The sequence below is a fragment of the Fundulus heteroclitus genome, unplaced genomic scaffold, assembly GCF_011125445.2.
Source record: "Fundulus heteroclitus isolate FHET01 unplaced genomic scaffold, MU-UCD_Fhet_4.1 scaffold_60, whole genome shotgun sequence".
Classification (NCBI taxonomy): Eukaryota; Metazoa; Chordata; class Actinopteri; order Cyprinodontiformes; family Fundulidae; genus Fundulus; species Fundulus heteroclitus.
The window spans coordinates 2,150,543-2,178,259 of NW_023397033.1; the positions used below are offsets into that span (position 1 = coordinate 2,150,543).

General features: G+C 42.0%; 1 protein-coding gene across 1 annotated transcript in view; it reads left to right on the forward strand.

Moving 5' to 3' along the window:
* LOC105918958 (dehydrogenase/reductase SDR family member 13) overlaps positions 1 to 24,474 on the forward strand; it is a 47,885-nt gene extending 23,411 nt beyond the window's left edge. The window contains exons 3-5 of the mRNA XM_036133288.1: positions 22,267 to 22,390; positions 23,134 to 23,460; positions 23,838 to 24,474. Coding sequence (XP_035989181.1) covers positions 22,267 to 22,390; positions 23,134 to 23,460; positions 23,838 to 24,112 — 726 coding nt within the window. The 3' untranslated portion in view covers positions 24,113 to 24,474. The remainder of the gene's footprint in view (positions 1 to 22,266; positions 22,391 to 23,133; positions 23,461 to 23,837) is intronic.
* Positions 24,475 to 27,717: the final 3,243 nt, after the last annotated feature.

The following is a 27,717-nucleotide window of genomic DNA, read 5'->3' on the forward strand; positions in this document are numbered from 1 at the left end:
ATATTAACTCAATCCATGAAATAAACGTTTTTCCAAACCCAAATGCTTTCAGTGTTTTGAACAAATACTTATGATCGACTCGATCAAAGGCCTTTTCTTGATCTAAAGAAAACAAACCTATATCAAGTTCCTGGAATTTAGATAAGTCAATAATGTCTCTAAGCAAAAACAAATTATCCATTATTGTCCTGTCAGGAACACAGTATGTCTGGCTAGCGTGTACAATCATGTCCATACATTCTTTAAGTCTATTTGACAAGACTTTGGCCAGAATTTTATAGTCTGTGCACAATAGTGAGACAGGCCGCCAGTTCTGTAGAAGACCCAGATCTCCTTTCTTCGGCAGCAATGTCAGGACTGCCCTCCTACAGCTCACTGGTAGTGTCCCAGAGTCCAGACATCCCTGGAAGACTTCCATTAAGTCTTTTCCAATTAAATTCCAGAAAGTCTTATAGAACTCTGCAGGAAGTCCATCGATGCCCGGAGACCGACCACAGCTGAGCTGTTTCACCGCTGCAGACAGTTCATCAAAATGAATAACGGACTCCAGTGAGGCTGAAAATGCTTCCTCTAACCGAGGGAGTCCCTCCAGGATCTCCTCCACACTGTCAGAATCACACTCATCAGCACTGAACAGGCTACTGTAAAAGTCTATAGCCAACTTCCTCATCTCTGATGGGTCAGCTGTCACCGTTCCATTGGGGGTCTTGAGGTGTATCATCTGGTTCTCTTGCCTAACCTTCGTTTCCAGCTTAAAAAAAAAACGAGTGGGCGCATCTATTTCTTTAATAGACAGGATTCTTGATTTAATTAGAGCACCTTTAGCTTTTTCATATAAAAAACTGCTCAAAGATTTCCTCTTCATCTCCCAAGTTGGATTTTTATCATTATTTTTATCCCGCCCATTAATTATGCCATCTTCCAATAAATCAATCTCCTTCTCCAATAATTCGAGGTGATCCTTTTCTATTGCCTTTGTGTGTGACGAGTACTGCTGACAAAATATTCTAATTTGTGCTTTCCCCACCTCCCACCATTGATTTATGTTTTCAAAACTAGACTTTCTGCATCTCCACTGACCCCAGAAATCGGAGAAAAACTGACAGAAAGTTTTGTCATAAATCAGTTTGATATTAAAATGCCAATAAGAAGATCTTTGGGGATGCACAATTAAAGAAAAATGAACAGTTACTAAATGATGATCCGAAAAACCAACAGGCGATATCATGGCTCCAGTCAGCCTATTGTTGTAGGTTTGGTTGACATAGAGTCTGTCCAGTCTGGCAGCACTAACCCTGCCCTCAGTAACTTTTACCCAAGTATACTGTCTACTATTTGGATGTAGTTTCCTCCAAACATCCACAAGATCATTTTCTTGAATAATTTTTGATAAAAGAGAGGCTGATGATAAATTAGGCTCTCTTGCATTCCTATCAACGGAATCATTTGTGGTACAATTCCAGTCTCCTCCTACCACTACTACTGAACTACTGCTAAACTGTTTTAATGTGTCATTAAGCTTATTAAAAAGGTCTATACGGCTACCAGCAGAGGTGTAAGCATATATATTAACAAACACAAAAGGTGTCTCTCTGATTGTTGCTTGTACTATTTGTATCCGACCCTGCTCTATATCAGAAACTACTACATTTGAAAGAACAATGTGTTTTGAAAACAGGATAGCTACACCTGCACTCAGATTAGAGCCGTGGCTCAGGAAACACCCCCCCTCCCATCCTAAGGCCCAATCTGTGTCACCTGTTTCAATAGTGTGTGTTTCCTGTAGAAATAACACATCAATGTTTTTTTGAGATGCCACCTCAGAAATTAAAGCTCTTTTATGTTTGTCCCTCCCTCCATTAATGTTTAAAGATCCTATTTTTAGGCTCTGCATAGAGAATTTAGAAAAGAGAAGGAACATACAGGTTGAAACCAGCAGAAAGCAGTAGAAAGAAGAGGCCACCATGTGATAATATATTTGTTTCTATTTCCTGGCTTTCTTACCAGCTTTTCCTCTCTGAGCTTTCCTCAGGACTGCAAGATGTTTATTGAGACGGTAACGCCTCTTTTCATCCAGGAGGTCATGACTAACCAGTCTCTTTAAAAAGCTGACCGATTTGATAAATTTATCCGTGTCCTCAAAGTAATCACTGACTTTAACTGATTTATTAAAAGTTTCATCTAGAAACTCATTTATTTCCTCTAGAGAGTAGAGCTCACGCCTTCGGTTTACACCCTCGGTAATAGATGCTGTGTCTGACTCAGACTCATATTCCATTTCATCTCCTTCACATGAAATCTGACTACAGACTTCGCCCTGCCCTGTCACACTGGTGCTAGCTCTATCCTCAGCAGTTCCTGCTTACTGTGGCTCATTGAAGCTCTCTGTATTTTCAGACACCTGCTGTTTCTCTATTTGACTCGGTTCAGTTACTTCTACAATGCTACAATCCGTTACTACAGTCTCTGCAGAGTGCGCAGCACCCGCAGACGCGGGCGCAGAGCCCGCCGCGCGGGGCGCAGCACCCGCAGACGCGGGCACAGAGCCCGCAGCGACCGACACCGCCCCTCCCGAAAACCCGGGAGCAACAGAGCCACCAGCTGTATCCGCTGAGTGATCTCCTTCCTGCTGTTTATGTGGACACGCAGATCTTTTGTGTCCAACATCTCCACACTCAAAACATTTCATGTGTCCCGAGCTAGCGTACACCATGTAAAAACCTTCTCCGTGTTTTACTCTGAATGGTACTTCCAAGGTCTGTGTGGGTGATTCCAGGAACATAAACACCTGTCGCCTCAGAGATTGGACATGTTTCAATTTGGGATCCTTGCATCCCAAACTGACTGTTCTAAAAGTACTTGCCAGTTTACCAAACCTACGGAGCTAATTTTCCAACAGGTTGTTTGGTATAAACGGCGGAACACCGGATACGGTGATCCGCGTGGATGGCACTGACAGCGGGGAGACCTGCAGGAATAAATCCCTGACAACCACCCCGGCCTCAATCAGCTGATGGACAGTAGGCTCATCTTTCAGAAACACCACCACTGCTTTGTTCATTCGTGAGGCATGAGACAGTTTATCATGACCTACCTGCTCACCAACAGCCAACAACACCTCCTCCACAGTTACAGAACCATCCGGAGGGACTATCCGCACTCCCTGCCTGATAGACGGAGGAGGCGTCGTGGAGGACGCCATGCCTCCTGAAAAAAACAACTAACAAATCTCCCGTTCACCTGGCTAAACCTCGCTGAAAATAAAAAGAAAGCTTACCTGATTTGGGGCATTTTAGAGCAGTCAAGAAAACAATAGAAACCAAACCATGGGAAAAAACACCATTCAAACCTCCGCGCCACTCTCACTTCCACCACCTGCACTCACACTCACCAGAAACGAGAGAGAGAGAGAGAGAGAGAGAGAGAGAGAGAGAGAGAGAGAGAGAGAGAGAGAGAGAGAGAGAGAGAGAGAGAGAGAGAGAGAGAGAGAGAGAGAGAGAGAGAGAGAGAGAGAATCCTTCTGGCCATGTCCCCCTATGTCTGCAGCAATTCCTGTTACCTTTTCCATACCACTGTTCAGAATTTAATCCAAGATCAATTATTCATCATGTCGTTATAGTTTCCTCTCATTTGTTCAAAAGTCATGAAGGATCCGGTCTCATAACGGTCCTCCAGCTTGCAAATTCCATGATGGTGCCATGTTTTCAGGATTAATTCTTTCTGCTTTAAAGGCGGCTTGCGTGACAGTTCTATCTCCTCACCAATGGTTTTAAACACATAATACCTGGGTGCAATTTGCTGGGGGGGATGGGGGGGATTTACCCCCCCTCTGTTTGTGACGTCCCCCCCTCTGGTCATTGATGTTTTATCCCTGGGGGGGATGCATTCCTCCCCCCTCTGGTCTGAATAGGTAATATTGTGGATTTTAAAAAAATGTATATAAATTAGGGCGGTCAGTTTTAACGCGTTATTACCGTGTTTACTTTGTTAGATCATAACGCCGACAATTTTTTTTGTCGCCGTTAATCGCGTGTCAAAACACACACACCGTTCCCTAATGTTTTTTCCCAGCCGTGCTCTCCGGATTGTGTTTCTTTTATCCTCGGCGCTTTCCGTAGTTTCAAGAGTGCTAGAGAACTGTAGCAAAACAGACCCACGCTCACTGTTGCCAAAGACTGTTTAATTAATGCGACTTTGGGCTTCTTTTTTCTAAAAGCGCTTCTAAATTTCATAAGTCACGGGTTGCGTTTTTTTTTTTGGCAGGTTTCTGAAAGTGAAATCGCTTTGAGTGTATCCAGCTGAAATATCCCTCCGCCATAGGAGCCGACAGTAGTAAAGGCAGACAGAGCAACTCTGCACGTATTTTCTGCAGTTTACGGAGCAATAACCGGTGATAACTGCTGAAAGTAGATTACTTGGTGCAGATCACCATTTTGAGCAGACATTGGTTCTGAAGATAAGTTTTTAACATGCTAACATTGCAGAAACCCAACCCATAAACCGTACTTTAATGCTTAATAATTTGTTTTCTCTGTATTTGACAAACTAAGGATGAATTACGTTACCGAGTCCAGACAGTAGATGGCGCAAGTTTAAAAACAGTAGTCTAACCCACTGGATCTAGCTATTTACCTGAAAGAGCAGCTGCTAGCTAACCAAGTAATGAATGAGAACGTGTGACAGCATGAACATCAACAAAATATTTTGTCATATTTCGGCTCGAAAAATCAACAGAAAAGGTAAAGAGTAGATGACGGGACAAACAGCCATGGTTATGTTACAGTTACGAACTTTGGTGGATGATGAAGATTTGCAGGCAGCGTCACAAAACAAGAAGCAGCAGCCGATTTCTCCTCCCTCCTTCCCAGGACAGGTTGGAGGCTGTCTCCAGCCAGACCGCTTTCTAAGATGGAAAGCTGTCTGGCGGCAAGCATGCAGGCCATATAACCTTGTTGTTATGTTCATTTATGTTAGTTTATAAAACACTTGAAATGATCCCCCCCCCCTCTGGTTTTTTTGCAAATCGAACACTGCATAATACCAAAGTTTAATGCAATGTAATAAAATGGGGTTATCAGTCTTTTTGTACAAAATGTGGTAATTATTAGAAAATTATGTCATATGACATAATGTCATAGAATAAAATGCAATATGAACCCAGGATGGAGTCATGTCATCCTCAAACAGTGACAAATGGAATGACATTCGAGTTAACATATTTTAAAACTGGGTTGTTGAAGACCCCCTGAGTTCTACTTGAATGTCAAGCTCTCCAGAGATATTCTTGGTACTTTACTGTTCCAAATAAATTTTCTTATATTTTTATTAAGTATTTAAAGAAGCTTTGGGGCAATGGAAGAGGCATTGATTCAAAAAGGTATTGCAGTCTTGTCAAAAGGTTCATTTTAGAGCAATTAATCCTCCTGATCATAGTGATGGGGAGGCCAATCCATCTGTGTAAATCTGCCTTAATTTATTTAAGCAGCGGGATTTGCCATATTATTGCTTACAACAGGGGTTCCCAAACTTTTTTAGCTGCGTCGCCCAACTGGGTTGACACACGCCCAATCCCCCACACCTTCAAAAAAAAAAAAATCACATGCAGCAAACTGTTTCATATACAGCACAATGCATAGAGGAAAATAACTTCTTCTATATTTAATCTTAAAGTGAAGCGTAGAAGACTTCTTCTAAATAAAAACATTTTTCATGTGAATACATTTTTATTTAGTTATTAAATTTACAGTTTTTGATAAAACATTTTATAAAGGAAATGTTTACACGTCTTTATTGTGTGGGAAAAAAAACACAAATTGTGTAATTATCAGGCCACCATTACATTTCTAATCCTGCACACCCCCTAGTGGCAGCTCGCTCATCCTCCCAACCAATCACAAAACACTCGGTCACCAAGATCCATCCCGTTAAAAGAGTTCAGTTTTTTAAAAACTTGTAATTTTGGTAAAAAGTTGGTTGAATAAAGGGTTGAGTTGGAATTCAGTGGGGCTTTATCTAAAAATACTGTAGGTAATTAAGTAGCAGCATAAAATGGCCATGGCAGCACTTAAAATAAGTTTTGAATTGTTTGATAATTATTGTTATCGATCAATAGGATATCTATTTCATTGATATGCTTTTTTTCTATATTGTCCAGCCCTAGTTCAGATCCATTTGAACACAGATGCACTTTGATACACAACAATCAATTTGGCTAAAGGCATTATTTCACTTTTATCATAGTTTGCCCTATATCATAAAATAGTACCATAAGTGTCCAATATATCCTGTAATCTTTTAAGAAAATTAAAAGATATAAATACCATAGATATAATATGGCGTCATCGGCTACTAAATGAATGCTATTGGTTTTCTAACCAACCTCTTACTCCTTTATTTCAGGGTCCCTTCTTATTGCCTTGGCCAAAGGTTCAATCGCTAAATCAAAAGGGCTTGGAGGCAGCAGTGACCTTGTCTTCAAGATATTTTCAGAGAGTTGCAATGAGGCTTGACCATTAGTTGAGATTCTTGCTTTGGGTTTGTGATACAGGGTTCTCACCCAATTAATAATCACTTAACTAAACCTGTTCTACATCTAATGTAGAACAGATTACTGGATCAATGTGTGCTTTTGTGCTTTTTTGTCTGTCTTGTGTCTCTGCTCGGTCTTCTGTAATCCCCAGTCGGGCGAGACCGATGACCGTTCATACTGAGCCCGGTTCTGCTGGAAGTTTTTCCTTCCCGCTAATGGGTGGTTTTTCTTTCCACTGTCGCTTCATGCTTTCTCAGTATGAGGGATTGTTGCAAAGCCATGGACAATGCAGACGACTCTCCCTGTAGCTCTACGCTTCTCCAGGAGTGAATGCTGCTTGTCGGGACTTTGAAGCAATCAACTGGTTTCCTTATATAGACATTTTTTGACCAATCTGTGTAATATGATTGATTTTGACTTTGTAAAGTGCCTCGAGATGACATGTTTCATGAATTGCCGCTATATAAATAAAATTGAATTGAATTTTTCAAAACTAAATTTTGTCATTACCTTGAACAGATAGGGCCATTCCAACCTGTCAAAAGCTTTTTCAGCATCATTGACAGCCATTGTGTGGTCAGACCTTGATTTTGCTGTATGGATTATATGAAAGATGCTACTCAAGGTATTGAGTAGGCATTTTTGAATAAAGCGTCTCTGGTCTGGGCTAATTGTCTTTGGTAATATTAGACTAAGCCAATTTGCCAACACTTTGGAGATCAATTTGTAATCCGAGTTTATTAATGAGATGGGCCTACAGGAGGTACATTTTGGTGGATCTTTACCTGTTTTTAATATTACTGTGATTATGTCTGTCGAAAAGGATTCAGGAAGTGTGTTTGTCTTAAACAAAATATTTATTATGTCCATCCATCCATCCATCCATCCATCCATCCATCCATCCATCCATCCATCCATCCATCCACCCTCTTCCGCTTATCCGGAATCAAGTCACGGGGGTAGCAGCTTCAGTAGGGAGGCCAAGACGTCCCTCTCCCCAGCCACTTGTGCCAGCTCCTCCGGGGGAATCCCAAGGCATTCCCAGGCCAGTCGAGAAAAATAGTCCCTTCAGCGTGTCCTGGGTCTCCCTCTGGGTCTCCTCCCAGTGGGATGTGCTCTGAACACCTCACCAGGGAGGCGTCCAGGAGGCATCCTAACCAGATGCCTGAGCCACCGCAACTGGCTCCTCTCGATGTGGAGAATCAGTGGCTCTACTCTGAGCCGGATGACTGAGCTCCTCACCCTATCTCTAAGGAAGAGCGCATCACACTACGGAGAAAACTCATTTCGGTCGCTTGTATCCGGGATCTCTGTCTTTCGGTCATGACCCAAAGCTCATGACCATAGATAAGGGTAGGAACGTAGATTGACCGGTAAATCGAGAGCTTTGCCTTTTGACTCAGCTCTCTCTTCACCACACCGGATCGCTACAGCACCCGCTTCACAGCAGACGCAGCACCAATCTGTCTGTAAATCTCCTGCTCCATCTTCCCCTCATTCGTGAACAAGACCCCAAGATACTTAAACTCCTCCACTAGTGGCAGTACATCCTCCCCAACCCGGAGAAGGCACTCTACCCATTTCTGGCTCAAGACCATGGTCTCGGATTTGGAGGCACTTTTCCTCATCCTGGCCGTTTCACACTCGGCTGTGAACCGGTCCAGTGAGAGCTGTACAGTAGATCACGCCCTGATGAAGCCAATAGAACCACTAGATCCGCGATAAGTACAGACGCAATCCTAAGGCCACCAAAACGGATCCCCTCAACACCTTGGCTGCGCCTAGAAATTCTGTTCATAAAAGTTATAAAGTGTTATGAAGAAATGTGTGGAAGTTGAAATCACCTCCTATAAGTATATTTTGAAGGCCTCCTGCAACCTTTAAAAAATCCTGCGTGGACAGTTCATCATCACGATTAGGTGGATATAAATTTTGGAGTGACCATTGTTCTGAAAATATTCTACAGCTGAAAAAAACAATTTGTCCTGAGGGATCAATAATAGTATTAACTATTTCCAATTGTGTCTTTTTATTATTCAAAATGGTCACTCCTCTTGCCTTACAATTTAATGACGATGACATTACCTGCCCTACTCATTCTCTTTTTAAGTATTTTATGTTTCTGCAAAGTAAGATGAGTTTCCTGTAAGGAAGTGATATCTACTTGTAACTTTTTGATATGTCAAGACCCTTTTTCTTTTAATTGGTCTATTCAGCCCATTACCATTAAAACTAACACATTTCAACACACTACACATTCAAATTCTGTTAACCATCATCTCCTGACTTCTTGTATCATTGTAAATAAATGTATAACTTCAAAAATAATAACATACAAATGGAACACCCAAACACAGGAAAAACCATATGCAAAAAAAAGATAGAAAAAAATAAAACTTCACAGTGCCAATCCCACATGTGGCACACCATTCTTCATTTGGAATGGTCCTGTATTCATAAAAAAACAAATCTAAATCAAAATCAAGTTGAGGTCTCCTGCTTACCAGGGGCCCTTGAGTAGACAATTTGGAATATTATATAAAATTGACCAGTGATACCTGTCGACAAGTATGGGCCCCCATTGATAACCAAATTGGAATGGAAGTGCCTAAATTTGAATGAAGCCAAAGCTGTAATTGTCATGGTTTTTATATGTTTTGCCCACATGCAGACACAATACGGAAGACAATGCGCAGTTTAAGTTTAAATCCAGACTACAGAGATCGATTCTGATGATGGGATCTGTCGAGGTCTGAACGTCAGTGCTGGAGAAACTGTGGGAAGAAAAGGAGAATTGTTAAGAGAGATCGAACCAGAGAGAAATCTCCAGAAGCCTAGCCGCTTACCATTTAGGTGGGCAAACCTAACCGGGGAAGTAGTGACGAGGGATCTCTGAGACCGAATGCTCACGATGGATAGCTGGTGGTTAGCGGCTGGAGGGCAGACTGATGGTAAGTTGGCGAGGGATCCGGAGCAAGCCACGGCAGGCAGGGGTGACAGATGGCGCAACCAGAGTGCGGAGGAACCAGAAAAATCCATGGAAGGGAACCTCAGGTATCACCAAGTGAGTAAGAGGGGGAATGCCAGAGCAACATCTGAGCTTCAGGGATTCTTAGGAGCTGGTTCGTCGAGCGAGACGTCAAGGCGGATGACTAGTCCAACCAAAAACTAAGAAAAAGCAGGAGATCCAAAAATTAGTCAGATTTCAGAGATATGAAAAAACTCACAAGTTCAGGTTTCCAAGATCTGGTCAGAGGCCACGTCGTACCACGACTGAGTAAGGCTCTGGAGTCTTCTATCAGTCTGAGTCATCCTTAAGACGCCAGTGAACACTGCTCCAAACGAGCCGCAGGTGTGGACCACGCCCCGCAGCCAACTAGAACCACCTGTGAAGCAGAGTTACAACACCCACCAAACAGAGAACCCTGACAGTAATATTTTCAGATTAGCTGACCAGTAATAGTATCTGAGGTTAGGGAGGGCCATATCACCCAGAGTTTTAGGTCTTTGCAAAAGTTGCTTAAGGATCCGCAGAGGCTTCTTATTCCAAATAAAGCAAGAAAGGCTGGCATCCAAACTTGAAAAGAAAGTTTGTGGTAAAAAAAAATAGGAACACATTGAAATAAATATAAAAACTTGGGAAGAGTAATCATCTTAACACTGTTAACATGAGCTGCTACAGACAGGTTCAATAAAGACCAGCATTCAAACTCGGTTTTCGTATGAATCAAAAAGGTAAGGAAGTTTGCCGCTTAAAGATCCTTAAATTTAAAGGTCACATGAATACCTAAATAGAGGAAGGTATGCTTCACAATCTCAAAAGGTAAAGTCTCTAACGGGTACTCTTTTGCAGCCTTATTCAAGGGAAAAAGCTTGCTTTTGCTCAAGTTTAGCTTATAACTAGATATAACACCAAAGGAATCCAGAATAGAGAGTGCTGCAGGGATGGAAACAGAGAAGTCTCAAATATAGAGGAGAAGATCATCGTCATACAAGGATACCTTTTGCTCCAGGCCACAAGAGAAAATACCAGAAATTCTCAAATCACTACAAAGGGCAATCAAAAGTGGCTCAATGGCCAGACAAACAAAAGAGGGCTCAAAGGACAGCCCTGGCGAGTGGAACAGTGAGGTGGGAAAAGTGCTGACTGATCATAATTTGTTCTAACGGAAGCTAGGGGGACGAATATAAGATTTTCACCCATGAAATGAAATTATTCTGAAAACCAAATTTTTCTAAAGGCAAAAAATAAATATCACTGTTTCGGTTAAACGCCTTTTCTGCATCTAATTACAGCATGACCTGTGGCACTGCGGATGATAGGAGATGATAAATTGTGACATTTCAGATCAAAAAAGAATGCCTGTTCTTTATGAAGCCTGTCTGCTCTGGGGAGATAATAGACGGTAACACTTTTCTAAGTGATTAGCAAGCGTTTTGGAAAGTATTTTGAAATCAACATTTAATAAATGTTGACGAGCAGTCCAACCAGAAGGTACTACAGGGGTTTTAAAGAATGAAAAAAAGTGTTCAAAGTCTTGCATATCACAGTGTATTTCAGATATGTAAAGAGATTCATAGTAATGTTTAAATTCATTAACGATTGTGTCATGTTTGCTTTTAGATGTTTGGCCCACATGCAGAATACACTCGGTGAGACAGATTAGATTTCACGGGTTTTATTCTCAAAGGAACAACAGGGAGGACGAGGGCTAATCTGCCACAGCAGACGTTGGGGCACACGAGTGGGGACCAGGGAACCGGAACACACTAAGGAGGAGAACAAACGGTTAGTCCACGGAAGAGAGCCGGCGGAAACCTCTAGGAGCGTAAGCTTACCACAAAGCGCTGGGAACCTGACCGGGGAGGGGGCAGTGCGGTCTCAGCCTAGCACACGGTGGAGGAGACGGGTGTCCGTGGGAAGCTGGGGCAGGAGCAGATCCGAGCAGCACCGGGGAATGCAAGGGATCAGAACAGCGGGAGGAACCAGAAGATCGTCGGGGGGGGGGGGGTACCTTGGGTCCGGAGAAGGGGGAGCCGACGCAGAGGGAAACCAGTGGAGCACGAGAGGGAGCACGGGAGAACTCGCAGGAGGACGAGAGGAGACGTCTGAGCTCGAGGAGTGAACCTGGGAGACACAGAGGACTGTCTTAATCTGCGGAAAAGGTAAGAAGGCGAAAAGCCGTTGCCGATTGGTCATACCACAACGGTAACACTCTGGCATCCTCCCGCTGTTCGAGCGCAGTTCTTATAGAGGGGCCCGGTGCTGCTCAACTGCCCGCAGGTGTTTGTGCTCCGCCCAACAGTCAACCCCGAACACCTGTGGGAGAAGCAGAGATGGCAGAGCTGCCCGGCCCAGCCTGCTGAGTCCTGACACCACTCCCCCCCCAAGGGTCGCCTCCTGGCGACCACAAGGAGGACGTGGAGGGTCGAGAAGCAAGGAAGGAGCTAATGAGGGACAGGTCGGGGATGGCGGAACCAGGGAGCCAGGACCGATCCTCGGGACCGCAACCAACCCACGAGGTATTGGAAACCTCTACCACGCGGACAGGAGGCCACAATCCATTGAATGTGACGTCCATGGTGGTGCTGGGTGGGTGGAGGGGGTACGGCCGGAGGGCACAAGGGACTAGTGACGACGGGCTTGATCTGAGAAACGTGGAACGTGGGATGGACTCGGGAGTGAGATGGGAGGCGGACGGTGGTGGGACTGACAATAAAAATAATCTCGTAAAACGTGGGGACAACTTTCAGGAGGCAGCTCTAGAGGGGATGTCTCTGGTGGACAACCAGACTTTCTGGCTCCAAACCGCCAATTCGCTGACCGGAGGCGAGTCCCAGCTCCCACCTACCACCCCGGTCAGCGAATTGGCGGTTTTGTTCTGCTGTGTGTTTGAGGGCTTGGATGGTCTGGGTCCAATAGTGTCTGCAGCGGGTGATGTGGTCGTTGACAGAGGGGACGGCAATGGGTTTATTGTCCTCGGAGAGGAACGGGGGCTGATAGTTAAGGGAGACCTTGAAGGGGGACAAGCCCGTGGCTGTGGAGATGTGAGAATTGTGGGCGTATTCAACCCAGGGGAGAAATTTGCTCCAATCTGTGGGGTTCTGAGAGGTGAGGCAGCGGAGGGCGGTCTCCAGCTCCTGGTTCAACCGTTCTGTCTGACCGTTGGTCTGCGGGTGATAGCCGGAAGTGAGGGTGTACCGGGCCCCAAGGGGTGTACCGAGCTGCCCGGCCCTGCCTGCTGAGTCCTGACAGATTGCAAATGGATCTATTGGATCTATTGTAAATCTATTGTCATCGTCGTTGCAGCTCAGCGGGTAGAAGGGTTGCAGGTTCGACTCCCGCTTGGTGCATTTCATGCTGCTGTTTGGGGGAGTGGTGGCCTAGTGGTTAGAGCACAGAGCTTCAGTCCCAGAGGTTCTGAGTTCAACTCCCACAAGCTGCCAATCTGGGTCCCTGAGCAAGACCCTTAACCCCCAATTGCTCCCCAGGCGCCGCACAGTGGCAGCCCACTGCTCCCCAAGGGGGTTGGGTTAAGATGCAGAAGTGAATTTATCCATTGTGAGATTAATAAAGTTCAAATTTTTTATTTTTATTTTTAAATCCTGAAGATGTGCGAATTTGGGGAATTTTATGAGAAGAGGAAGGCTGTCTCAGTTTCTGGGCTAGTAATTTTCCCACCTTATCACTGTGCTCATAATATGTGCTCCCAGATTTAAGGAGCAAGTCAATTGTATGATCTACAGTAAGATTGTTATATTCTGATTGCAAAGTTATGCATTCTTTATATAACACAGGTCTGGTGAGGCCACATAAAGATTATCTAACTGTACAATGCGTCTAGACACGCTCAACAACTTATCCTTCCTCTTCTTGTTTTCATTACATAAGAGATTATCTGGCCTCTTATTTAAGCCTTTAAGGTGTCCCACAGTAGGGCTGAAGAAATATCAGAGGTTTTATTCATTGTTAGAAAGAAGTCAATTTGGGAGGAGATTAGATCAACAAATCTTTCATCCAAGAGCAGGCGTACATTAAACCGCAAAGGAGGCCTCGATTGAGCACGATCCCTGAACTTAATACACAAACTCACCAGGGAGTGATCAGAAATTACCGGGGCATCGTATGAACAGGAGTCTGGGATTACAGAGGAGATCATCTTATTGTCAATTAAAAAATAATCTATTCGGCTGAATGTCTGGTGCACAGGAGAGAAAAGGGAATATTTTCTACCTAAGGGTTTAAAGAATTGCCAGGGATCGGAGATGGCAATATCCTCCATAAAAGCTTTAATAGCATTGGCCGAATTTGAAAGGGTTACATGCTTAGCAGATGAGCGATTGAGAAATGAATTCAGCCAACAATTAAAATCCCATAAAGAGAAAATTAGATGACATATCAGGAAGAATAGAAAAAAGGTGCCTAAAAAAACTGTCATCGTGGTTGGGAGCATAGACATTGGCAAGAATTAAATATCTACCATGTGTATCCGAGATAATATCCGAGCATGTGAATGGAACAGATTTATGCAGCAGAACTGCAACCCCTCTTGACTTTTTATGAAATGATTAGAAGTAGGTTTGACCAATCCAACTAGCCCTAAGCCTAGGGAGGATAAAGGGTTTCAAGTGTGTCTCCTGCAGAAATATTACCTGAACACCCAGATGATGGAGATCATGTAAAACCCTTGTTCGTTTCACTGGGGAGTTGAGACCCTTGCAGTACCAGCTAATGAACTTCAGAGCACCACCATCACATTTGTCAGTTAAACTAGGCTGGGCTATGCGTAATGGGTATCAAACCTTGAAAGCATACATGAGAATGACAGGAAGAAATGTATCAAAGCAGCATAATAACGAAAATTACAACAAGCACAAAGAATACAATAATCAAACACCCAAACAATTAAGGAGAACAAGCAACAGAAAGCTTTCCTTCCAGCCGGGCCCCATCCCTACCCCTGCACTGGCAGCTCCCCAATTGAGATGCATGCGAACCCTGCAGTCCACAGCAACACATAAAAACACTCCATGGTAGCCCAAGGGAAAAAACAAACAACATACCTGTGCTACCTGAGAGTAATGTGACATTTTAATTATAAGTGTTTCACATTTAAACCGACATGGGTGACGGAAGAAAGAAAAAAAAGAGCAATGTGTGCATAGTGTCATCTAGAAAAGGAAAGAATATGGTTTCCTTGTAGCATGGTAATAATAATAACAAAAGTCCAAAGGTGCCTAGTCCTGTGTTGCAGCCGTTAGTATTGATTAAAGCAAAACTGAAAACCTAAACCATAGTCAAACAGTGTAAATACTTGGATGCATAAAAGAGGAAGAATTTAGCACGTGTGGTGAGGTCAACACAGGGGACTGTGGGATGCCATTTACAAGATCTAGACACGGTTTATGCTACAAGAGTCCAGAGAAGGACCAGACATATTTCCACAGATCTCACCCATCCAGGCAATGCACTGTTTGTCCCACTTCCATTAGATACATTATTCAGAAACAATAAATAAAAGAATAATAGATTTAAAAACAGCTTCTTTCCCTTATTTCTCTGCTTAGAATCAATAAACCACCAGCCCAGCTCATTGTCTGTTACGTCTTTCCAAATATGCTGCTGGTTCCACTGGGTCTTGATCCAATTGAGAATTATTGACAGTGTCTCTCACATCTAAATGTATATTTGCAGACTTTTAGTTTCTCAGGAGTGTTTGTTTGGACATCCATGCAACTTGCACAGCACTTCAACTTGAAGATTCAAATTTTTCTAATGACTCCAAAGTCACGTGTCATGCAATTACACAGTATTTGTTTTTACATCATCCTGTAAACTGACTACTACCTGTTTTCTTGACTTGAGCATCAATTAAATGTTAAAATTTTTGCTAAAGACTATTTTCTATGGGAGTGTTTGTCTGATACATCCATGCAATTGCTCAATAATTTACATTGTCTGTCAAGTGGCTGGTGTCTTTTTTTGGCTTGAACATTTAAATCTATCAGATGCTAAGGACCACTTGCACGTTTTAGCTTCTCAGGAATTGTATTTCCTATTTAAACATTAAGTCTGTTTGTCTCTGTGTGTTATATGTGAATCTGCGTGAATTCAGAGCCAGTGTCTCCCCAAAGTTTCATTATGTGACATAATGACAAAAATTCTTGATTCTCAGGTCAGGGAAAAACATTATTAACACATTATTGTATGTTAAGGGTCTTTTGTTTTCCCTGGAGTATGTTTTCCCTGGTCCTGATATTTTTGCTGATGTGTCAATACGGGTCTCAGTTTTGTCTCTGCGGGTGGTCTTACAATGCATTCCAATTTTAGATACTCATTGTCTTTAGTTAGCTTGTCCACCTTCAAGCCCGGTTTACTGAGTTGGTCCTCCACCGCCCCGATGCGCTTTTCTGCTTTGGTGAAAAGGGATGTCAGGCTGTCAAGCATAATCTTCAGTCTCGCTATGGACTCGTTGATCTCTGCTGTCTTGATATACAGTTTGTTGGAGATGGTGTGGTTCCCATTCTGTATCTTTTGTAGTATAAGAAGGTTGCCCCCTGTAGGTTGCACTTGATGTGCTGCTGGTTTTCCTCTTCACACAATGAGAAGTGCACATTTACCAAGTTAGCCTGCTTATGTGTAGCTCTTCGGTCTATTATGCAGTTCACAGATCGAAGTAGATGAAGGATCTTGCTCTTTTAACTTATAAATCATGTTTTAAAGAGGAATATATTGGAGAGCCTCTGAAAATGCGATCTTCTATGACTACATCATGTGACCCCCGACTAGAGTTGCCAACTACTGTCCAGTATTAGCCTGGACGTCCTGTGTTTTGACTGGAGCCTGCAATTTATATATACGAACATTAGATGGCACTCCATGCCTTACATTCCTAGACCTATATGAGGAATTTGCGTCAGACTGAAATCACCAACAACTGATTTTTAAGGTTGTGCTAACAAGCCACCTCATGGTGACTAATTAAAAGGAGTGATAGACTACCAAGATGGAAGCCCAGAATTTGGCAGATGGACATGATGATATCACACCTAGGATTAGCGGTTCACCTAACAATAAAGAAAAATAGCATCTGTGACGCTATTTAGCAACCCCTCTAAAGGTGCATTCACACTAAGCGTGAATAGGGCAGTCTGAGTGACAGTGTTACATGATATCCCTTGTTGTGCTATTACACACTGTTTAAAGTTATTTAATGTTTAATAAATAACTCTCTGTCTGTTAAGCAATGTCTGGTGAATATCATCCCAAGGGCTGATATAAGGACAGTAGTTGAAAGGAATGATTCGAGCACTGGCATTCTTTTAACAGCAAACTCTGCGCACATATAGAATAAATGAGTGATGACTTCTCTTCAAGTTCAAGAATTTATTAACAGAAATAAAATGGACTTCCAGAGAACATCACTATAGAATGCTGTTTATCTGAATTAACGCTATATTTCAATCAACAAATCCTCTCTACTAGGCTAGTGAAGCCTAACTAAAACTAATGAAGATAAAAAGAAGCTAAGGAACTATGTAAAGTGGTTGATCATCGTCAAAATAATTCAGTGAATCCTGATTCATTGCAGGTCTAAGTTAAAGAACCAAAGTTTATCTTAAAGAACATGGAATGAGGTTGAATTAGCTTAATATTTGGTATGTGTTTCAACCACATATTATATTATACACTGGATTGCTGATTAGCCCGAAAAACTGGCTGCCATCTTGCTACTCCCTACTCTCACAGAAGAGTAGGGAGTAGCAAGATGGCAGCCAGTTTAAAAAACTTCTTAACCAATCACTTAATCTGGGTGGCATTAACCTGGCCTCTGGTAATAAAGTAAAAAATCTTGGTGTTATTTTTGACCAAGACATGTCATTTAAATCCCATATTAAACAGGTTTCCAGAGTTTCCTTTTTACACCTCCGGAATATCGCCAAAATTAGAAACATTCTGTCCAGGAGTGATGCTGAAAAACTGGTCCATGCATTTGTTACTTCAAGGCTGGACTATTGTAATTCTTTACTATCAGGAATTCCACAAAATGCAGTTCAAAGCCTTCAGCTGATCCAAAATGCTGCAGCAAGAGTTCTGATGAAAATCAACAAGAGGGATCATATTTCTCCAATTTTAGCTTCCCTTCATTGGCTTCCTGTTAAATCAAGAATAGAATTTAAAATTCTTCTTCTAACGTATAAAGCCCTTCATAATGAAACTCCATCATATATCAGAGCTCTGATTACCCCGTATGTTCCTAACAGAGCACTTCGCTCTCAGACCGCAGGTCTGCTGGTGGTTCCTAGAGTCTCTAAAAGTAGAATGGGAGGCAGATCCTTTAGCTATCAGGCTCCTCTCCTGTGGAACCAACTCCCAGTTTTGGTCCGTGAGGCAGACACCCTGTCTACTTTTAAGACTAAGCTTAAAACTTTTCTTTTTGACAAAAATTATAACTAGTGACTCATGTTACTCTCAGCTACCTTTATAGTTTCACTGCTATAGGCTTAGGTTACTGGAGTATATCAGGATCTAATTTTCTCACTATATTGAGTTCTACTGTTCTTCAATTATGCATTATGTGTCGTCATTTCTGCTTTAACTTTCTGTTCTCTCTCTTTTCTCTTCATAGTAGGTACACCTGGTCTGGCGTTCTGTTAACTGTGACATCATCCAGAGAAGACGGCTCACCCGCTACTACCATCTAATGTAGAACAGATTACTAGATCAATGTGTGCTTCTGTGCTTTTTTGTTTCTCTTGTTGTGTCTCTGCTCTGTCTTCTGTAACCCCAGTCGGTCGAGGCAGATGACCGTTCATACTGAGCCCGGTTCTGCCGGAGGTTTTTTTTCCCGTTAATGGGTGGTTTTTCTTCCCACTGTCGCTTCATGCTTGCTCAGTATGAGGGATTGCAGCAAAGCCATGTACAATGCAGATGACTCTTCCTGTGGCTCTACGGTTCCCCAGGAGTGAATGCTGCTTGTCGGGACTTTGATGCAATCAACTGGTTTCCTTATATAGGACATTTTTGACCAATCTGTATAATCTGACCCAATCTGTATAATATGATTGAACTTGACTTTGTAAAGTGCCTTGAGATGACATGTTTCATGATTTGGCGCTATATAAATAAAATTGAATTGAATTGAATTGAAGAATGTTCTCTGGCCGTGGGAAGATGTTTCACAGGTAATGTACTGATGTACTAACAGTATGAAGTATGAAGACTGAGAAAGTCATGTGCTGAAATATTTTGCATGTGATGCTGCTTGGATGAAACAATGGGTACAGAATGTGAGAAGGGTGCAATGGGTATGCACATACATACTTGTATGTATAGTATATGCAGATTCTCAACTAGAACCGCAACTCTGTATATCATTACATCACTGAAGATATTATTATCCAGAAATGTGTGTGTGTATACACACACTGTGTATGTAATGTATAGATATACATGTACACTTGAGTGTGTATTTTGCAAATTTATGTGATTTTTCTAGTGTCGAAACTGAAGCTCTGTGGAGTGTTTCAATTGGTTCATTAATTGAGCTCTATTGTAAATCTATGTCAGATTTAAAGGCTAATGCACAGACACAGCATAAAAGTATATGGCATTTCAAAAGTTTTAAGCCCCCCTGAACATGAGAGAACCATCGTTGTTCGATGCTGTAGCGCAAGTATTCCCTAGTTACTGGAGGAAAATAGGGAGTACCAATATGGCGGCTGGTGGCTTCACAGCGACGTGTACTACCAACGGCCAGTCAGTCGCTAAAATCGGTTTATCGTAAGGTTATTAAAAAACACCATTAAATCGACTTTAATACTCCATATTGATGCAGTAATAACACTCATAGCATTATCAAACAATGGTGGAGCGAAACGAAACAAACCTTATGTTTGAAATGAACCATAGTCGCGTATCCGGGAAGAGCGAATGTTACCGGAAGCTAATAGCATTAGGCTAGTGGCCATTCTGAGCTAATTTTAAAAAGCTTTGGCTTTATTCTGTTTGTAATGAGCGGACCAGAAAACACAAACATCAATATCCCATCAATGTATAAAACTTTGTGGAGATAACATTTGTTATAACCGTAAAAACACACTCGAATTACATCAGCAATGGCATGGTTTGAAAAAGCTAGCGGGAGCTATCCTGTAAGCCCCATGTGTTTCAAAAACATAGTGAAAATGCATTAAGTAAACCTTATAAATAAACCATTTAACTTTCCCTGTTTACTTCTCTGCCAAACCTGTCGATGCCTCTGTGCCAATTCGGTTCATATTTGTGTGCAAAAAAGAAGTCTCACTTTAACATTGTCAGGGTTAAGTTTTGCCTGCCTCACCCTGGACAGTTTCTGGCACCTTCCTCCTTCCATACACCCTAGGTCCCACTCCACACCTGATCTCTTCCACCTGCCATCGTCAATTAAGAAGACTCAGTCCACCTGCAAGCCCTACTATAAAGAATCTCTCCAGTCTGCTCGTCCCTGCTGGAACGTCTTCATTCCTTCCCCGAGTGCTGTCTGACAAGCTTTTTGTGCCAAGCCTCCGCTCACCTGATGCTCCAGCCTTCGCCTCATGTCCTTCGCTGCCTTCCTCGCCGCACGTCAGCTGCACTCCCCCTCTCGTGTCTGCCAGCTGTTCATTCACTCCAAGAACTCTTGCTGCTGTGCTGCTGGGTAACCTGGAGCTCTCTGCGCTCTCCCAACAGCCCAAAAGCTACCTGACTCCCTGCACCTGCCTTAGCTCCTTTGGTCCGCCAGCTCCAATTCCGCCGAGTCTACCAGCTCCTGCCATCATCTCCACCGCTCCAGTCTGTAACTAGTCACCGGTCTCCTCCTCCACTATCCATCTACTTCAATAAACTGCTGAAGTTGAAGCGCTGTATGTGGCTGAATTTGGGTTCCACAAATCAGTTCCCTGACAAACAAACTCTATTTTTTTGCCTCTGTGGTGCGTTTTTGGTCAAAACAAGTATATATACAGTAGCCAGAAATTTTACTCGAGTAGCGATACTTGAGAAATAATATCACTCAAGTAAAAGTAAAAAGTACAGTGCAGTAAAACTACTCCTAAAAGTATATTTTATTCAAAAAGTTACTCAAGTAAATGTTACTACCCACCTCTGCTGCCGATGAAACCCCAATCCGTCTGTCCAAAAATCCATTTCATCACTCGTGTATCCCTCGTGAACAAGACAAGACGCCGACATACTTAATACCTACCTCCAACCCAGAGGAGAAAATTAATCTTTTTCCGGCCTACAACCATGGCTTTGGACTTGGAGGAGCTGACTTTCACTCCTGCTGCTTCACACCCAGCAACAGAAGGCTTCAGTGCATGCTGGAGCTCTGGAAACAGTATTGACTTTGTTCCAAGAATGCAGACACAGCTCTTGCTTAGGGCAACCGAGGATTGGATACCCCTTAAAAAGCCACCCAGACACCTCAGATACCCCAGCAGTCCCTACAAAATACCTCAGGGGGCCATAATTGTATGCTTTCTCCACATTCACAAAACACACATAAACCTGACACCCTTGGATGGATGGGTGAATATTTCCCATTTGATTAAAATTATGTATAAAAATTAAATAATATAAAGATTCCAACCATTTAACAATTATCTATCCCTGGTGTCTATCTCCAGCAGAGGTGGTGTACTCCCTGGACAGGTCATAATATAAGAATTTTTTCACTTATTTATTTTGGTGACTGTTGGCTCTGTACAGCAGGTAGTACATCCAGAAGCTGTTCTAAACAACAATAATAATAAAAAATATACAAAGTATGGAGTAGATAGGAGAGGGGTGGAGTAGGAGAGTAAGGGGGAACATAAATGAAGAAAAAATGTGATAGAATACGGCGGAGGTTTTCAATTCTGGTCCTCAGGACCCACTGCCCTGCATGTTTTCAGTGTTTCCCAGCCTCTACACACCTGTCTTAAATAAAGTGGTGATGAAGAGGCCTCTGCGGCCCTTGATGGCTGCTGAGGAAGTCATGCAATCATTTGATTCAGGTGTGCTGGAGCAGAGACACATCTAAAACACGTAGGACAGTGGGTCTGGAGGACCAGAATTGAATACAGTATAAATCATGTCTTGAGAAGGTAAATATTAATTGTTTTCTACTGGTTACAGAATGTCAAAGGCAGGAGCACATTTTAATTTTTTTAGCCCTGGGTCCAGGCAAGGTTGTAAGCTGGCTTGCTTGTTAACAATAATATGATACATTAAAGTATCACATCAGCATTTATTTTTCAGAAATGTGTAGAATATCTTTATGCTCAGAATCCCAATATAACGGTGAAATGTTTCACCTAAACGTTCCTCTCGCCCCTTATCTATTGTCATCACATTAATCATTACCAAAAGAACAAGAGTCAAGGTAAAAGTGGCTTCCTCTGTAAGGTAGGCTCTGATCTCGGACTTGACCTTAAATAAGTAGAAGTTGGGGATGGATAAGCGGAACTCTGAATCTGAAACCTCTTTGGAACATTAGATCATATGTTTACCTTTTAAACTGAGATTCATTTATTTATATTCAGATTTTAAAAAGTCATAAAGTAACAAAAATCGAAGTAATCAGTGGTTTAAGATAAGCCTTTGAAGACAGCAGGAAACAATGAAGAAAACAGCTTAGAATGAAAAAAGTAGAAACTGTTTAAATTTCTTCTTTTAGCTTATTTTGTCTAGATATGTTCATCATACCTATACTTCCTTGTGCCTTGTGCTTTAGGAGAGTGGGAACAACCAGGTGGTGTTTATGCAGCTGGATCTGGCAAGTTTGAAATCTGTTCGCAGTTTTGCTGAAACCTTCCTTAAGACAGAACCCAGACTGGACGTTCTTATCAACAATGCAGGTATAGTTGTTAGCCATCAGTTACTTCCCCATTAGTACTTTTCAAGGAGCTGGTGAAGATTCTCAGTCATCCAGGTCATGGTCATTCCAAAAAAGGTAAAAAACAAAGCTACTGAACTTGTTTTCTGTAGTTGAAGACGTTTCGCTTCCTCTCCAGGAAGCTTTCTCAATTCAAAAAGTCTGGAGTAATGTGGAGTACCAAGCTTTATACTACTGCCTAACAAAGGCCTTGTAATGGCTTAGATAACATGCAGATTCAACAGAAACAGGTCCACCCCTTAGTAATGGGTGGTTGTTAAAGCCATTAAGCCAGCAGATTGAACTGAAACTGGTCCACTCCTCTGTAACGAGGAGTCGTTAGGGTCGTTATTGGCTTGGCTTAAAGGAACAATGTTTTGATCACCCAAATGAGGGTGAAAGTTAAGGTGATGGTTGGCCGGAATTAATCCTATAGCTGTGTTGTAAATTTTTGAGAGTTGAAACCTAAGGCCTCCTCCTCTGTTCAAAGTTGTTTTTTGCCTTTGTTAGGCAGTAGTATATTGCTTGGTACTCCACATTACTCCAGAGTTTTTGAATTGAGAAAGCTTCCTGGAGAGGACGCGAAACGTCTTCAACTACGGAAAACAAGTCCAGTTGCTTTGTTTTTTACCTTTTTTGGAATACTTTTTAAGGAGTTTGTTACAGAAACCTTTAAAAAAAAGAGAAAAAAAGGTGTGAAATTTAATGAATCATAATGTGTTTCAGGTGTAATAGGTCCTGGGCATACTGAGGATGGTTTTGGCCTGGCCTTCGGGGTAAACCACTTGGGCCACTTCCTCCTGACCAACCTCCTCCTGGAGCGACTCAGGCAGTGTGGCCCCAGTCGAGTTGTCACTGTGTCTGCACTCCTACACCGCTTCGGGAACATAGACTTCCACCTGCTGGCTTCACAGAAAGATCTAGTGCCCAGCCAGTCTGCCTGGCACAACTTTCAGGCTTATTGTAACAGCAAACTCTGTAATGTGCTCTTCACCAGAGAGTTGGCCAATCAGCTGGAAGGCACTGATGTCACCTGTTACACCCTGCACCCAGGTAAGTGTCTACACATCCTGCTGTTTCTCTAGAGCAGGGGTGTCCAACTCCAGTCCTCCAGCCGGTGTCCTGAAACTTTAAGAGGTTTCCCTGGCATCACACACCTGAATCAAATAGCACAATCAGCTCCTCAGTATGCAGTCAGGTTCTTCAGAGTCCTGCTAATTACCTGATTATTTGACTCAGGCGTGTCAGACCAGGTACACATCTAAAGGTCGCAGGACACCGGCTCTCGAGGACTGGAGTTGGAAACCCCTGCTCTAGAAGTTCAAAGTAGTTTTATGACTATCTTTCAGCTATTGCATTCTTTAAAAATTAAGGAAGCCAGTTTACAGGAAAGGCTTGCAGTGTTGGTAATTAATCTTTGTTCCCTGCAGGAGTTATCTACACTGAACTGTGCCGTAACATGAGCTGGTGGCTGCAGCTCCTTATGATGCCTTTAGCCAAGCTCTTCTTCCTGGACCCCAAAGGTGGATCTCAGACCACCCTGTACTGTGCTCTCCAGGAAGGCATTGAGCCACTCAGTGGGCGTTACTTTTCAAAATGCGCGCTGCAAAAAGTTGAAGCCAAGGGGCGAGATGATGGCCTGGCAAAGAAGCTGTGGGAATTAAGTGAAAGGTTAACAGGCCTATCTCAACAGATTCAAAACTAATCTTGGAGCTCCAGAGACTGTCATAGAGCTTAAAACAATTCTCTTTAAAAAGTTCAATGCATGTTTTCCTTCACTTATTTCATATGGTTTAATAAAGTGGAGGATCCCTTCAATGTTTTGTGTCTGTCACCTCATATCCTCTATGATGTCTGCAGAGTTTATCATTGAACAAATATTTGAAGAGAGATCCCATGATGAGAGAATAAATCGCATTTTCAGAATGTATTGTGGGAGATGTGGTTCCTCAGCTTCTTTTATCTATACATTCCAGCTTTGATGATTGAAATCACTGTATGAGCATTTGATGTGTCTGGTGGCACTAGCTTATAAATAAATTGCAGCAACACGTAGGATCAGCTCCATGTTGGTGAAGATTCTGAGTCTGTATTTTTCAGATTTTGTGACTATATGATCTTTGTCTATAAAGCACATGCATTAATTCTAAACACGAGTGAGGTACATGTGAAACATAGGGACATTAATAATGCATTTGTTACCTAAGGCAGCTAATGGTAGATTTTACATTGTTTAAGAAACTGTTTAGAAGTCTAGCGTGCATCAGAGTAGAGGCTATTTTATAAATAATGTGCACAAACTGAATCTGCTTTGATTTTCTTTGAAAAATAAAGAAATCTTAATATCTGTTTGCAAAAACTGTCAAAGTTTGGATAATCACAAGTTTGTATATATACTGCATAAAATCTATTTTACTTTTATACTAAATGTAATTAGAAATTTCCTTTGCTCCCATTTTATGTTATTGTTTACTCAGCAGTTCTAAAGGAAATTGGCATGAGCATGTCAATGGCCATAATGTCCACACGAGGGCAGTGGCGTAACACTACACCAACACAATGTCTCTTCATGCTGCTCCTTGCCTGTTGTAGCTTAGAGCAAGGTTGTAGAGGACCTTAACCCAGTGGACCTATGGATTGTGTTCATTATGGACACTTATTAACACAGTAAGGCACAAAAGCCAGGTCAGTGTGGTGAGTGTGCCTGTGAGTGTTAAGAAAGATGCTCATGTAATTACCCAGCAGGTCATTTCTCTGCACAGGCTACTCCTTTAACCTCAGTAGGCAGGGAACACACTTCTGCAGTTGATTCCTATCTCTTCCTACCTTCCACTATTTTTTATATCCCCTCTATCCTCTCTACTGATGCCTCTCCTTCATTCTGCAAGTTTGCATGAGAAAACTTTAATTTTATTTTTAATGCCAACCTTCTGTTTAGATATAGCTCTGTTTGGCATTACATTAGCTTTTATAGAGATTCCTAAAATGCAGAGTTGACAATCTCATTGAAGTTTAAAAGTAAAATTAACAACAAAGCAGGTAATAATCTTTATTTGTAGTCGGGAAACCAATTATTAGTATTGTGCACATTGAAAAAGCTTTATTGGGTTTGCACACATGTTTCATTTTGTATGGGCAACTGCAGCTTGGATAAATAGTCATCTTGCGATCAAAAAGTGCTGCCTTGTTGCCATGAAATATTTTTATTTAACTTTTAGCATGTTAATGGAGAATTGTAGGATGAGTTGTTTTTTTAATGAAGTCCTTTGGAGAAGGTTAAATATCTGGCAAAACTATTAAAAAGTAGAAACTGGAGTAACAGTTGACATTGTTTTCTGTCTCTATGGAGGCTTTATTGGCTCAGTATGCCTCCATGTGTGAACTGATGTAGCAGACATGTCCCCAATCCTTGTATCTATCCAGGAAAGATGCAGATTTGATTTTCCTGTTGCTAAGCAGTACAAGCAAAACATGCAGCTGTAGCAGAAAACCAACTTTGTGTTCAACATAGATTATGTATTTGAGATTCTGGATTTTTGTTTTTTAAAAAGGAGGTTGCAACACGTATAGTTCCACAGCAGCTTCAGTATCTACAATTACATGATTTGGTAATTTTTATTTTAACTTGACTTGCATAAGACAGTCACATCCCTGCAACATGCACTACAAATTAAGGCTGTCATAAATTATTAATTTAGTAAATGATTACTTTGATGATTAATTGAGTAATCAGGTAAAAAGATTGGTTCATTCTGCAGATTTTTTTGCCCTTATTTTTTGAGTAATAAAAAAAACATGAAAAAATACAAATAAGCAAATCTGCAGCTTATAATACGGTCTAACATCAATATGTTAAAAGCTCAGCCCTTTTTTGGCAGAGACCTGCGATCTCACTTTCCCCAGGCTTTACTTTCACTGGAAAAAGGTCCTTGGGTCTCATTTATAAAACATTGCCTAGAATCCAAACAAAAAGTGTATGTACCCCGAGAAAAAGAAAATGGCATATACCAAAACATTAAGGCTCCATCCATCCCAATACTATTAAGTGTGTCAGCGGTCACCATAAGTGCTGTCCGAATAGTGCAGTCAGTAAGGAAAGAGCCTGTATTCTTTCTTCCATGGCTAGTTTAGCCTAGGAACCTTGTGACGTCCCTTACCGGTGCTAAGGAGCTATAAGGTATCCCACAATCCTTTGCATGACGTGATGTATAAGCACAGCCCACCTCACAGAAGTCAACGAAAATTACCGTAGAAAAGAGAGCACGCATTTTACTCGCGTCACCCATGTGTTTCCGCCACATAATGATGTCGGAGTTAAAGGTTGTCCGAAATCGTCACAGCAGTCCAAGGCATCTTTCCTACCCACTATAGAGTTGTTACTGTTGACCCCATGAAAGGTCTAGTTAGTAGCAGGTGTTATGAGCTATAATTAAGGATATTCAGATGGTGCCTCAGATTTATAAACCCATATGCACGCACACCAGCGCACAATTTTCCTTTATACATCACCTGTACCTGAATGTCTGCATACCAGGTTCCGCCTCATGTTCTGCCCTCTGCACGCCCAGATTTAATCATAGATGGTCAATTCAAAGCACCTCCCGAAAGTTAATGTATGTAGTTAATGTAACCTGGGTCAGCTGATTGTTTTTTATGGTGAAATGGCGACCATGAAGAAAAAGTAAGGAAACTATGAAAAAAAATCCCAGAGAGGGATTTGTTGAATGTGAAAATCAGAGGTAAAAGCACAGATGTCCACATTAAAAGAACTTGTTAAAAATTAAACTTAATTGCTGTTTCAGATGCCAGATGACAGCATCACACTGTGCTCCATGTTGAAAGTCCTCTGAGATTCAAATTGCCAATCTGAGGGAGGGAGGGACACCCCACTCCCCTAAAAAATCTGCAAATAGCAGTTTAGGAGGCTCATTGGACGCTCAGCCTACAATGCTTGTAGGTTATAGCAGTGTTTGGAGTCTAAAGTGGCAATGCCACTGTGGCATATTAGCCAGTCATTATCATTGGTTAGAAAAAGTTTGATCACTGAAATCGTGTTCCCTCCTCCTCCCATTTACAAGGTCATCCAGCAGTACCGCTGCATCTAATATGCACGAGTGTATTTGACCATTTACCTGTCAAGTTTTTTTTTTGTAATAGATCCCTACTTTTGCGTGAAAAGTGACATATGCAAGTTTCAGGCCACATTTCATGCATATGCCAGCTGTATAAATGTGGCTTTGTTCAATGGGTGGGGTTGTGTGTAGCAAGAAAAAGCTTCATTTAAATTGTAATGGGTTTTGGTAATTTCAG